The sequence below is a fragment of the Pyxicephalus adspersus genome, chromosome 1 (genome assembly GCF_032062135.1).
Source record: "Pyxicephalus adspersus chromosome 1, UCB_Pads_2.0, whole genome shotgun sequence".
Lineage (NCBI taxonomy): Eukaryota > Metazoa > Chordata > Amphibia > Anura > Pyxicephalidae > Pyxicephalus > Pyxicephalus adspersus.
Genome location: NC_092858.1, coordinates 75,661,212 through 75,676,017, shown reverse-complemented (window position 1 = coordinate 75,676,017; position 14,806 = coordinate 75,661,212). Strand labels below are relative to the sequence as shown.

General features: G+C 35.5%; 1 protein-coding gene across 1 annotated transcript in view; it reads left to right on the top strand.

The window, feature by feature from the left end:
- The window catches only part of IMPG2 (interphotoreceptor matrix proteoglycan 2), a 44,548-nt gene extending 35,252 nt beyond the window's left edge, over positions 1-9,296 (top strand). The window contains 6 exon segments of the mRNA XM_072414918.1: positions 1,110-1,320; positions 1,570-1,758; positions 1,991-2,192; positions 2,667-2,746; positions 4,600-4,672; positions 5,084-9,296. Of these exon segments, the coding sequence (XP_072271019.1) occupies positions 1,110-1,320; positions 1,570-1,758; positions 1,991-2,192; positions 2,667-2,746; positions 4,600-4,639 (722 nt within the window). The 3' untranslated portion in view covers positions 4,640-4,672; positions 5,084-9,296.
- The last annotated feature ends 5,510 nt before the right edge of the window (positions 9,297-14,806 follow it).

The following is a 14,806-nucleotide window of genomic DNA, read 5'->3' as shown; positions in this document are numbered from 1 at the left end:
TCAAAAATATTGTGAAGGGATAGATCAGCTGTAACTGCATTCCCAAAAAAACTAATTTACATTACCCAGCCAAGAGTTCTTCCTTCAGCTTACCCACATATGTTTGTTTGTGTCTATTAAAGAGCAAGGTAGAAAAAAAGTAAATGGGTCTGGGGTAGTTGTTGGCTCAAAATACTGTATCTAGCACTGCTTTTTTCTTTTAGAAGAATATTGTTATGGTTATCTCCTGGTTGTAAGTGCCTTTGATCATAACATATTCCATTTATTCTCATATTGTGCACAATTTATTAAAGCTTTCCAAGGCTGCAGTGGGTACACTTTCTTCAGTGAAGCTGGTTTATCCAGCAAATCTGGAACCGATCTGGTGCAGGGTTCAAAACATTTGCTAGCAAATAGCAAATTTCTTTGAAGAATACCATTGCAGGTTTGCTGGATCACCCAGCTCCACTGATGAAAGTATATTTTCTCCAGCCTTGGGGAGTTTTAATAATTCAGGCCCATTGTCTGCCATGTACATCGGCCATTCTCAACCAGGTTTCTGTGGAACCCCAGGATTCCTCCAGCGGCTGCTCAGAGTTTTTCCAACTGTGGCTGATTGACCTCTCATTTCATTGATATTTGCATAGTTCTGGGACGAACATCACTTGGAAGAGCCAGCTGAATAACTCTAATAAATGGTTTTATGTGTCTTTAAAGGCTTTCACTACTGCAGGGATGGCATTTTTTCTACTGGCCTCCAATTTAGGAGACTTTTTCCATTCACCCCAAAAAATGGTTTTAGTATGGGTTGCTCAAGACCTGAAAATTAGATTAATAGTTTCTTAGGGGTAAAAAGGTTCAGAAAGGTTGACCTACATCTACCAAAAATTTAATTATAAGTGTTAATTTGGTTACCCTTTAGATCATTCATCATGGCTGATCAAAACAACTCCAGCCCAAACATTGTTTAAAAATGTTGGGGTCTACAAGAGCTGCTAACTGTGCCTGTATAGAGTGGATATCCTATAGAGAATTTCTTGCCTGCTGTCTCCAAAAATACAAAATTAGGCCACTCTGTGCTGCTCAATAAAACTAAAATGTGTGTTTTCCATTCTTTCCATTCTTATCAGGAGATGTAGCTGACCCTTGCAAATTTCAAGCCTGCAATGAATACTCTGAATGTCTCATTAACAAGTGGAGCGGTGAAGGTGAATGTGTTTGCAACCCAGGATATGTAAGCGTAGATGGCTTACCTTGTCAGAGTATTTGTGATTTGGAAATAGACTTCTGTCAGAATGATGGCAAATGTGATATCATCCCTGGACAGGGAGCTATTTGCAGGTAACCTCTTAGATTAAAAATCTAAAACATCTTTTTTTGTTCATAATATGTTTTTAGAATTTAGGAAATAGATCAATAAAATAATTTTATTTTGAACTAAATATGTTATTATAATTTCATAATTCATTTCATACGCTATAATCGGGGGAAGAAGTATTCTTGTCTCTTTAAAGTCTTTTTTGAAAGCTTATCTTTTGCTTTAAAAATGATTGCAATTGCATTAACAGTGTAAACTTATCTTTTTTTCAGGTGTCGTGTTGGTGAAAATTGGTGGTACCGAGGAGAGCACTGTGAAGAATATGTCTCAGAACCTCTTGTGGTTGGAATAGCCATTGCGTCTGTAGCAGGATTTCTCCTTGTAGCCTCAGCTATTATATTTTTCTTAGCAAGAACACTTCGAGTTCAAAGTACAAAGGGAGACTCTGAGGAATCAGGGGGGTAAGCCTGCATAATTATTTCCCATGCGCAGCTCCTTATTACCTTTTATCAATTAGTATGGCTGTTGCTTGAATGAATTTCATACTTTATTGTAGAATTTTGGTAGATACATGTTGATTATATACTTACAGATTTGCTGCATGTCACATACTATATCTAATATAAGTAAGGCCATTGCATTTAATGTATTTATTATTTGTGAATGTTTAATAGTATGTTGTCTAATCTTTAGGAGACAGAGTGATAGCTTGTCATCTATTGAAAATGCTGTGAAGTATAACCCAATGTATGAGAGTGACACCACCGGTTATAGTCACTATTATAAGCGATACCCACAGCTTCCATCGACCAGTTCAACCAGTCCAGAGACCTCTGCAGACTTCAGTAGTGAAGAGATCAGGCACATTTATGAAAACAGCGAGCTCACTAAAGAGGTAAATTTACAGTACTTACTATTGGTGACAATTAATGGTGTATAGGGGAGCACATGACCTCTAATGTCACAGTGTTCAAGCTCAGAAACCAAAAGCTGTGTCCCAGCACTTACACATGAGAGAAAGAGCTGACACGAGCCATGGCTGGGGATTTTTAGTGCTGTCTGTGACCAGTAAAGGAATAAGAAAGAGGGGCTGGCTATGTAAGTTGGGCTTTTGCTAAGGCACTACCACTTTGCTTTGAATAGTGTCTACTTAAATCTGATTAAACTGTAGGTTTAACAAAGCAAAATGCTACTGAATGTCATGTGTGCTGACATCCACATGCTGTTATCCAAAAACACATGCAGAATAGTTGCTTGTGAATATGAATATTTTGTCATATTCATTATTTTATATTTAGTCGGTGGTTAAAGTGGTCCAGCATTACCAAATATTGCTCTACTAGTTACCTTGTGATATCTTTTACTACAGGAAATTCAAGACCGAATAAGAATTATAGAACTCTATGCAAAAGACCGACAGTTTGCTGAATTTGTAAGACAACATCAAATGTAAGATTTTCATATAATTATTTCAATTATAAATGTAAATGGGTGTTTAAAACTTGATTTAGTTTCTTTGTTGGGAGTATATGCAAATAACAAAAAAATACTTGGGTCTTTTTACCCTAAACTAACAATATGAAAATACACAGACATTTAAAACTTAGAAGTGGTTATAAGTTCACCCTTTAGATTATCAGTAATTCAGATAATTGTTTCATATCAGCTGTCCCAGGTCTATGTGATATCAAAAATGTCCATGTAATCCAGGAACATTGTTTTCTGGTGGTTAGAATTGACCGTAGATGAAGGTCAATACTGAGAAAAGGTCACCAGCAGGCAAGATTTAACAATAGACTAAATAAAAGTCAGACATGAATCTTTGCTCACCGGGCCACCCCAACCATATCCACTCCTTCCACCTGTAAACCATCACTGACCTCCCTCAGCCTTGTTACTGTGGATGAAGTCTCCTCTTTTCTCTCATCATCCCCATCTACTACCTGTCCGCTTGACCCAATTCGCTCTGATCTACTCCGCGCCCACCCATTCTTTCACCCTGGCCCCCGCCTTAACCAAACTATTCAACCTCCCCCTTTCTACTGGTATATACCCCTCCGCTTTCAAACATGCCATAATTCTCCCTATACTGAAGAAACGTTCACCAGACCCCCTCCCAACTTTCGAGCTAGTGTCCCATCTCTCTTTTCCAGTTTGTTTCCAAACTCCTTGAGTGCCTTGTTTTCAAAAGACTAACAGATTACCGGAACACCAACTCTCTACTTGACCCTCTCCAACCTGGTTTCTGAGCTGCCTGCCCATTCAACGGAAACAGCCCTTACTAAAGTGGCCAATGACCTCATCAGAGTTAAATCTCAAGGCAACTTTTCACTCCTCCTTCCTCTAACCCAACTCTCTCCACTACAATCTATTATAAATGGTGCAGCCAGACTCATCCATCCTTCCCACCGCTGCTCTTCTGCTGCATCTCTCTGTAGTTCATTGGCTTCCATTTCACCTTAGAATCAAATTCAAGCTTCTGTGCTTTGCCTTCAAATCCCTACACAGCTCCTGTCAAACCTACCTTTCTGACCTGGTTGAAAAATACTCCCCAAGCCACTTCGCTTCTCCAATGACCAACTAATGACTTCCTCACTCATAACCTTATCACACGCATGGCTCCAAGACTTTTCCAGAGCTACCCCGATTCTCTGGCATGGTCTTCCTCGTCCCATTCGGCTTGCTCATACATTTGACTCATTTAAAAAAGCACTCAAAACACACTTTTTCAAACTTGCCTACCCGTCTTCTTCTGTCTCTTAAAACACTCACTACTACCCATCGCTCCATATCTCCCCTCCTATTGTGTGAGACTTTCCCCACCGCCTAGATTGTAAGCTCTTCGGGGCAGGGTCTTCTTCTCTGCCTGTGTCACTGTCTGTCATTTACTACCCATATCTTATGAACAGCACTGCGTAATATTTTGGCACTATATAAATCCTATTTATTAATTTTAATAATAATAGACAGACATGCAGGGAGGTAGTAATATGGTGGCCGTGAAAGTAGCCAAAGACAGTAAATTTCAATACAGAAACAGATAAGCAGACATGGAAGAACCAAACATTAGTAAAGGAAAAGCTGTCAGAGCATAAAATCCAGTACATTCTAAGCTTAAATACAGCTTTACATTTTGGAATCCACAAAACAATTTGACATTTCCTTTCAATTGCTGTTTACCAATATGTATTGCATCAAACTAGCTACTTTATTAAATTTTAAATACACTCATTGCTCTATTGTATTTTTTTCTAACCAGTTAATCTGACTGCATTGTATATTGTTTTGTTTTATTTTACCAGGTCTGTGGATAACGTCAAAAAAGCTAATCCAACAAGTTAAAACCTTATATTTCCTCAACTCACAGAAAAAATGGTAATATTTTGTTGTGGTAGAAAACTTTTCCTTTCCTTAAGTTCAGACACATATTTATTTATTATGATATTTACCACAGAGCTTCGTGTAACATGTAAATGGGATTGAATGTGGCAATTTAACGAATAATATAGAAAAATATGGTAATCTGACCATTTACTACAAGGTATTTGAATTGCTTATCTAACTTACATCAATTCAAAACAATTGGAAGACTGTATAGCCCCAGCATTATGTATTTTAAAAAATAGTAAAAGTTGTATTAAAGATGAAACATAAACAGTTAATCAACAATACACTTTATACAATGGACTGTGAGCTTTGTTCAAACCACGCTGCTCTTTTCACAATCTGACATAAATATCAGTTCTTTTGTGTGACAAGAATGTGCTTGTTTTGTTCCTATTACAGAGTGAAGTGGAACAACTATACGGATCTGAAAAGGACATTTTGCCATTACATTAGAAAACAGTTACCTCACCTTGTATTTAGTAACATTCATGCCCAACTGTAAATACTGTGGTTCTAAAATAGGACATTTTAAATGCTTTATTAATAACTCATATGAAGATTGTGAAGAAAATCATTATTGCTGATTAACTTTTAACAACATTGTTTTACTGGTAACTTTTGTATATGTAATTTTCATTTTATCTTGTTTTGTGTTGATGTTTTTGCAGCCATAGCACACAGCCTCAACATTCTTCATTAAGATGTATGTAACTTTATGCAGAAATAGACGGTCTGAAGGTGTGATGCATCCAGCATTGATATTTGAGTTTGGTTTAGTGTGGTTGTCAGCTAGTTTAGGTTCATACTGGTTCCGGTCCTGGGGTCTTCAGGGCCAGGAAGCTCTATCTGAATCCCCAGTACTATGGTATTGACATACCCATAGAACACTGTTTTGAGACTTTATAGGTCCACTGCACAATGACTGATGGTGACCGATTTCCATATTTAAAACAACTAAAATGAATGTGTTCAGAAAAAGAATAGTGTTTAATTGATTTAAATAAGCTGAATACCTAATTTGAGAGATCCTAGAGATAATTGTTGAAGAACAATTTTGAACTATGAATTGAACAAACATATGACTAGGCACTTTTTTTTAGTTTTGTGTGAGCAAAGGTTAGCCTCTTTATCCATTTTTTAATACTGTCTGTGTCTCAATGGCTAATGTCACAGAAAGTGAGGGAAAATCCAAACTTTTAGATTCCCCCCCCCCCCCAGAACAAGTGGTGAGGGGGGCAAATGTCCACTTTAGCTTTCTGTTGCATCTCAAGTGAAGTGAATTCTTACAGGGTTTTACCCTTTCTCACACCAATCAAGGTAAATAAGAATGTTTGGCTTTAGATACACTTTAAAGCAGGGATCCCCAACCCCCAGTCCGCGACCCACAATCTGACAGCTGGGCTGTGAAAGCACGGAAACCAGCGGTCCCCATCCTGTGTCTCCCGTATGCATCGCAGGCTCAGGGCGGTGGGTGGGTTATGTCTCTGGACACAACCTACCCACTCTCTAAATATACCAAAACATACAAACTTGTAGATTGACTTTGGATTCACACAACTGCAAGTTACTGTATACACAGTGCTGTTGCTTTCACTTACTGCCTGGGAGTTATGTATAACACTTTGGAAAACTAAAGGCTCAGGAGCATAGCGATGTGCTCTTTTTTAAAGATTTATTGTAACATCCCAATCTATTCACAAACCTTCTTGGTGATGATGTTTTTCCCATGAACTTTCATGCAGGATATAAATAAAATATATTAAAATGCATAAACCCGCTCAGTGATGTGCAGTCACACTGTACAGTGTTAGGTAATCAGTTGCTTCACACAAACATATAGGCTGTGATTGAGAGGCATAGGATTGAGTTTTTTTTTTTTTTTATATATATTCTGGGTCAGTACTTGTCTGTCAAGTATGCTCCATCTAATGCTGTCTTGTCAAAACAATTTATTAAAGAAAAAGATGAAGAGTCGCCTCCTTCAAAAGACACTTCATAAAATTTTTTAGCAGTGGCATTTTTTTTGGCTGTTGTAGAACAGCAAGCAGAGCTACAATAGGACATATAGAATGTTTTGTGCCACACACTTTTAATGTTGATGTGCTGGAATATATCCTCAGTAGTGAAAATCTAAGATGGAAGACCTGGTACTCTCATATATGTTGGTGTAAAATATATTTTGAAGAATAAAGCCTAAAAAATTATTGAGGTAGAACAATATAGATAATGGCAATTTTACTCTTTGGTGTGTTCAACTACAGAATGTTCTTTTGAATTATGTGTGTAATGATCAAAAAGAATGTATAGTGTTGTTCTATTTTTACTTTTTGTTTTTTTGCATATTTGTCAGTTGACTTCAGTGGTTAGTCAGATCTTCTTTCTCTCCAGTCCCTTCTTTCCAAATCAGTTTCTTTTTCCATATTTTGATTCTATGTTATAAGTGCCCTCACGTGTGTTCCAGTTTAGGCAGAATATATATATACCATCCTTTTCAGCTTTTAATGATAGAAGGTGCTGCAATTGGCAATGGTTATGTCTTCTGTTCATCTCGTACAGGTCTTCACCTCCTTCTTGTTCAGTGCAACTTTTATTTTATTTTTCTTTTACTCATATTTCTCTCCATTCCCTCCCCATATCCCAACTACCTAATGTGTTGTACTTTCATGTGCTTAACTAAATTGCTCCCTTTTTCTATTTCTATTCCTTCTATCAAATACTTCTCTCAAATATTCTTTGAGATCTCTCAATACCTTTAAAAATTTGGTGAAAGTTAACATCTGCATGATAGCACTATTTATTGTACAGCGCTGCGTAATATGTAGGCGCTATAAAAATCCTGTTTATTAATAATAATAATAATAATAATAACAATAACAATACTGATTGAAAAATATTGTATAGATTTTAATTTTGGTAATTCTAGTTATAAGCTTAATTGTTAAAAGCAAATGTTGGCTTAATATGCTCGATAACCCTTTTGTACTGTATTTCACTCTTTCATACTCCCTGGAGACCACTTAAAACATTTTTCAGCTACTACTAGTCTTTGTTAAATTTTCATTAACAGTTAGGCATTCTTAAATATTTTTTTTTGAACACTGTCAAGCCCATGCCTTGTGCTAATTGTTCCCTTCATATTCTTTATTTTATTTTATTTTTTACTGCTTGTCATGATCACTATATCATCAATTTTAAGATTTGACAAGACCTAAAAAATAATTTTCCAGTAAGCATTGTGTAGGGCAAGATTAAATGGCACAGTCCATATCTCAGCTTAATTCTGTTTTCATATTCAAACGTATGTCTTACCTTCTGTCTAGTAATGCTGAGACAACTAAGGGGGCAGGTTAGTAGATGCAATGCAAGCATAAAAGGCTGGAGCAGCAGACAAGAGAATAAGGAAAAAGGACACAATAAAATTTAGCCAAGCATATTTCATTCTAAAATTTAGATTATTTCAGACTAATAGGCTGCCTCTATATGTGAACTAAGAAAAGTAAAAACTATTAGAAACTGTGACTGGTCACTCTAAAATGAAATGAAATAGTCAGAGGTTTATGCCATTTAGCAAACAGGGCAAGTGTGAGGAAGTTTTTTTTAAGAAAGCGTCTAAAGATATAAAAAGTTACAGACACTGTAGAAAATAAAGATTCTTACTACTGAATGAAAAGAAAAATATTAACCACTGAAGTTAAGTGACATATAACCTTTAAGGTGTGCCTTCTGTATTGGTAAACATCTTTTCTGTTTTATATATAAAGAGGGTGCACTTCATCAGGATTTTTCATTTGCAATACATTAGAATCTAATATAGGCCTTTTTACAATATTTACCTGTACATCTCATGTGCATTTGATATGATTTTATCAACCTGGTTTTCAATAAACTAAAAAACATGAGATACGATTTTCCCTGCAGTACCTGGTAAGCCTTACATCATATTTCATCATATTTCAATCATTTAGATATGTGAATCTCAATGATTTTTTAAATGAACTTCACTACATCAAGCAGTATATACAACAAAAGGATACAGATCCGAATGTGGTTGTGAAATGCACAGTGGGAGAGAGGAAGGTCTGATATAAACATGGCTCTAAAACATTTGGTGAAATGCGTTGAAATTGAGATTCTTGGTATATCATACAAGTATTTGTTGTTGTGTTGGCTTTCACCAATTGATCTTTCCAATTGATTGGGTATTAAGTATTATTAGTATGATAACCAGTACTGTTGTGCAGAAAATCGGAGCATTTATAGATGATAGATTTGAGTATATTAGTAGACTTGTTGTCTAGTTGGATGCTGTGGGTTATTTACTTGCATTGTATTGAGTCATATCAAAGCCAATAAAGTACTACAATTAAATGTAAATGTAACATATGCATATTGTGTGCCAGCTGAATACCATAGAGATGTATTTTTAATGTAAATGATTGCAAGCCAACCAGATCCTGCAACTACTTGATGAATGTCACCCAATGGCTTTTTCATTAGCACAGTTTTCTGATGTCTTGATACACAGGTGTTTCACTATGTGACTACAAAATGCTGAAATGTTTATGTTTTTGTATTTTGATATATGTGTCAAATATACTTGCTTAACAGAAAACTGTGTTTCATTGTGTGCAATTATTTAAACATTGTGACTTTAAATATGTTATATAATAACAAGCATTAAACTAAATGCAGTTGGTATAGTGAGAGAGATTACTGTTATATTGTTTGCTTTAGTAGCGAAAATATTAACACATTTTACATATTCAGTCTTTTTAACTACAAAACAACATTTCATCACATTTACTGTTTTTCCACTGCTCAGCGAGTTTCGTGTAAAGGAGATTACACAAAGCCATCTGAAATAGATTACTGGATCTATAGGAAGCATAGAGGCAATTTAAGCATATTACAGTCAGACCAACAGATGACCCATAATTGAACTGAAGAACTGCAACATGTGAATTGTTAATTGATGGTGTCATTAATCTTCTAACAAACAAGGCTATTTAGGATTGCCCTTTATTAACCTTTTCATTACCTGTATGATATGATTTATTTATTTATCTTCAGGGTTTCCCTGAAGACCTGAAGATTATTTCAAGGGTATCCTCCTGTTCTTGACCTGTTAAAAAGGTCAGGAAACACTGCTATGGACTTTAAAATGAAACATACCATAACCAATATAATTCATAAGAGCTTGTATAGGTGGGTAATGTTTTTATGCAATTTGTAACATATGAAGTGCAAATTAAAAATATGTCAACAAATTCCCATTTATTTCAACATGTCAGAGTACGAATATTCTAAGGATGCATCTAAACTGTTTTGCTTTGCATTACATTTCACTAGATACAACAGGTCCTAATGGAATGATTTTACAAGGAGTCAAAAAGGTTGCAGAATTTTGCATAGCATCCCCATTTAGAAAGACTGCCCCCATTTGTAATTTAATCGCTATCCCTCTTTCTTTCTATGTTGTCCCTCTTTTTTGATCTATTTTAAAAATCTATAAAAATGGTATTATTTAAAGTTATCACTGCATTAAATTCGAAATTTTAATTTATTTAATTTGTTATTTTGAAAAGCCAAAACAAAACAAAAGTAGTGATGAAAAATATCATATTTAGGTCAATTATTTTTTTCCATGTTAATTATCGTGGAGTTATGGGAGCCATAGCAGGTCCTCTGCCAATATATTTCATGCTATAATGTGTCCCTCTTTCCAATCTCAGAAAGTTGGGAGATTTGCTTTTGTTGTATCTGGCATTTTAACAAAAGTGTTTGGACAACACTGCATTCAACTGCACAAGGCAGCATTGTATTTGAGTTTGAAAAAAGTGGAAATGTTTTGTTGAGAAACACACCTATCTTTGCAAGCTCTTAAAACCAAAAAGTACTGCTCCATGTATATATTTATTTAAAGATTGGGCAACATCATTTAACACTTGTTATAGGCTGCAGGAAGAATAATATATCATGAGAAGTATTACCTTTTATGTATTCCTTCTATGCACCCTCTATGCTGCTCCAATTGGAATTCTTAAGTTTCACAAAATGACTGTACTTCAGCTTTAAAGAACATATCATTTTGATATAGCCGAGTCTCCCTTTTTAGAATATTATGAAATTAAGGTTGTTGTAGAATAAAGATTACAATAGGAGAATATTTTTAAAGCTGTACTCAAAGTGGACTTTTTTTTAGGTACAATCCAAAGTCAGTATCTACTGTACCTCCTAGACGTGCAGGATGGTTGTGGGATGAAAAAAAAATATGGAAAACCTGATACCTGTGCAGTTCTTGGCTGTATTAAGAAAATATTTATTATTAATATTATTATTTCCTAAAAGTTCTGCTTTAAGGTTACCATGTTGCAGTACCAGAGATAGAATAAATGGTCAAGATACATGGAAGGAGCTCAGAGACTGACTATTAATGTAAAAAGCTTTCAAATTGTATTTTCTCTTTAGATTCTGACATGTTAGGCATTTGTTTTGCAGCACTGAAAAACCTACTTTAAGTCTTAGTACTTAAGAATGAGCACTCTTTATTGAATAAGGCATATGTTCACAACAGGACAGTACTCTCACAATTATGGTTTAAATCCTTTTAGTAAAAAGTATAATTGCATTGTCTTTAAGGGATTGCTGTTTCCCAGCACAAGGATAATCGAATTTCCCTAATTAGCAGCAAACCTATATATAGGCAAATGATGTGTAGACAGCAATCCTCCTAAGTGTAAGAATGCAAAGCACATGTGTCATTGAGGTCTGAGCAAAGCATTAGTTAATAGGATGAGCTTCCTTATGGATCCCTCTGTTCCTGTTCAGATCTTTTTACTAAAACTAATTAAAAAGGTATGTAACACTTTTAAAGTCCAGGGTTGTATGAATAAATTCATATATTATCATATGTGCAAATAATTCTATTTATATTCTGTTGCTTTCCGACTGATAAAATGTAATTCATTACACAAGTCAATGCATTGCAAATTAGAACTGTTTCAATGAAGCTAGTGGTCTGGCCTGCTAGATGTAGTTCAGCAATATGATATGAGATATTAGAATAAAGCAAAACATGTATTGACAATGATATATGATTTGTCATGAACTTTCTAGTAGTTGTCAGCTCTAATCCTAAATTACTGAATCTAGAACAAGTATACAGATAACGAACTCTAAATTTGTATATGTTCAGAATCCACTGGATCATGACTGCTATGGTCTGCTAGTCCAGAAAGTGAGCTTAGTCATCTAAATCTCCATATACAGAAACTAGGGTTTCACAAGGCGTTAAATCGTATGGCTATTCACATTACTAACGATTAAAAGTGTACATGGTTTTGGTGTGTATGTCATCATATCTCACTATATACAGTTTTCCTAGGAATTTTCTGTGAATCCGCTTCAAATGTTCTTACCTAGAGATCCTGCCAGTACTTCCTATTACAGATTGAGAATGTTAGGCCAAAGCCACTGTTTTGCAGCAACCTGTCAGCCTACCTTCTCCATTGTTTGGTCCTGAGGTTTCCTATCTGGTCTGCAGCCCAACAACCCACTGAAAGAACTGTGACAACAGTGGTTTAGCTTGTCAGTTTGCAAAAACAAGTGCTGTTACTATCAGGTTAATACATTTAGGGTTTAACATATTTTAATCACTTCTTGGCAATCATCTAACAGTTTACCAGTTTTCTTTTAATCAGGTGACAGCAATCAAGTAATATTTCAGATGTGATTTGGTTGCTTGTGTAGCCCTGCACAATTTTGCATTTGGATACGTTAGTTAAAAGGCAAGTAAAAGGATGGACATACATGTACTGCATGTATGTTTCTCACAATGTTGTTGTGGGAAAGCATATTAGAAACTATAATACATTTAAAAGTGCTCCTAGCATCAGATTTTTTTACAGGCATGCAGGATAAGTAACAGGTATATGTAATGCTCTTAGGTATTTATTTTCTCACAGTAATCCCCTCGATTGTACCCCGCCTGTCTTTCTTTTCAAAAGGATTGGTTTATAATTTTTCATGGTTTCAGAATTTTTTTATTATAATTTCTTTTTGGCAATATACATGGTCAACATCCACTTCTGGTCCAAGGTGCTGATGTAAAACGGTCACAATAATTTTTGCTTTGTTCATGAATGTCTGACACTGATCTGCTCCCTTCTACAGCCGCTCACCTTAAGATTTGCTGCATAAATAGTGTTGCAATCTGATCACTTGGAAAGAGGTAATGCTTCTAACTGCCCACAGCAAATTTACTGGATCAGTTCAGTTTAGACTGTAACGTTACAAAAAGTTCTAGGTTTGGTTTGAATAAAATTTAAAATCTATATGCAATTAGACAATACTTGTTAACAGAAGAAAAATGCAGACGAAACAACCTCAAAAAGTAAATTATTGAAAATATTGTGCTAAATGCATTTACAGAGAAGGGGCTTGGAGTGGAAGAAGGGGCTCTGTGGGGAGAGGCTGTAGAAGCCAAACGAACTGACGTCCACAGTGGAGAAGCATTGACATACATTGGACAACCCAATAGGATCCTTGCCAGTCACAAATCAGCTTACCTAATACAGCAAGGAACATTGGTTTATCTGTCCTAGCAGTGTAGATTTATTGGCCCGGCCACTTTGAAATAATCCCACATGCCTTGGTTGTGGGATTATTTTACTGTGGCTACAACCAGGATTTGCAACAATGTGCTACACAGCAAAATTTTACGATAATGCCAACACTGACAGTTATGGTTTATGATGTTAATGGTGGGCAGATCAGAATTTTCTGTCCAGTATAATGGGTCACAGTGCTATACGCAGACATGAAAATTTGCACGTGTAATGATTTTAGGTGTTAGCATTAGTTCCTAATTTAGTTAGACATTGCAACCTTGTTCATGAACACAGAAGATCTTAATGCTCTTGCCATCTTGAAGTGTTTGAACTTGCACTGTGATTTAAGCAACTGTTGTCACTTGATGTAGAAATATGATTGATTCAGTTGTAAATTTTTAAGATATTTTTTAGAAAAATCATTACAAGGGTTAACTGCAAACAAAAAGTCCTGCAAAAACTATCTGCTATTTCTCATTACTGCATTCATCTTTATGATAGTGGCTGTATTTTTAATACCATCATTAAGTACAAGCATTTAAAGCACCTAATACCTTCACCTCCCAAATCACCTACTATATGTAGGTAATAAAGTTATATGAAACGAGTATAGCTAGAATTATACTTATCTAATCCCTGTCTTCTTCCCATGGCACCTAGGCAAGGATATGATCTCTTTCTTTATGTGTACAGTTATGTGAAATGTATGCAAATTTTCATGAGAAGATGCTCTTGCAGTAAATAGGAGATTTTTTCATGAGAATTTTCCTCCTCTGCATTCCAAAAAACTTTATCTGGAAGGATGGTGACTTCATGACTAGCGGTGCAGGAGATGGGAGGTAAGGTGAGTATATTTATAGGTTTGCTCATTGTAGATAACATTTTTACCAACATATATTAGGTGATTTGGAAAATTGGAGGGGTTCTGACTATTGTAAGCAGATCTTCTCTTTTAAAATAAAGTTTTTTTTTTTTTAGAAACCTGAGGGCATCTTGTTACAGATCAAGTTTATAAGGCTGTCCCAAACGGGGGGCTGCTATAGCCAAAGAGTGCTTTATTGGTGACTATCATATTTTAAATAGGACTCTGCAAGTTCTAGCACTTTCTTGACCATCTAAAGCAACCAAAATGTAAAAATTGACTCTGAAGACCTTTTAGTGGTTGGCATTTAATGATTATCATTTGTAATTTCTTGAATGACAAATTGCATTTTATAGAAGTAGATTAGCAGGCACCACATTAGCATGTATTTGCTATGCAGCAGATATAGTAAACTTTCCATTTACCATTAGGTTTTTGGGCTTAAAGATGAAATATGAAAACACAGGTAAACCCCAAGCATATATGGGAAAACACACAAACTACATAATATTGGTCCTGGCATTTATTTACATTTCCAGGCCACAGAGCTAAGTTGCCAAGTGCTAATTGCTCCCTGCCATACCTGCAGTAAACACAAGTACAGATAACCATAAACTAAACATACCATTCTGATTAAAGCTTTGTCTTTAT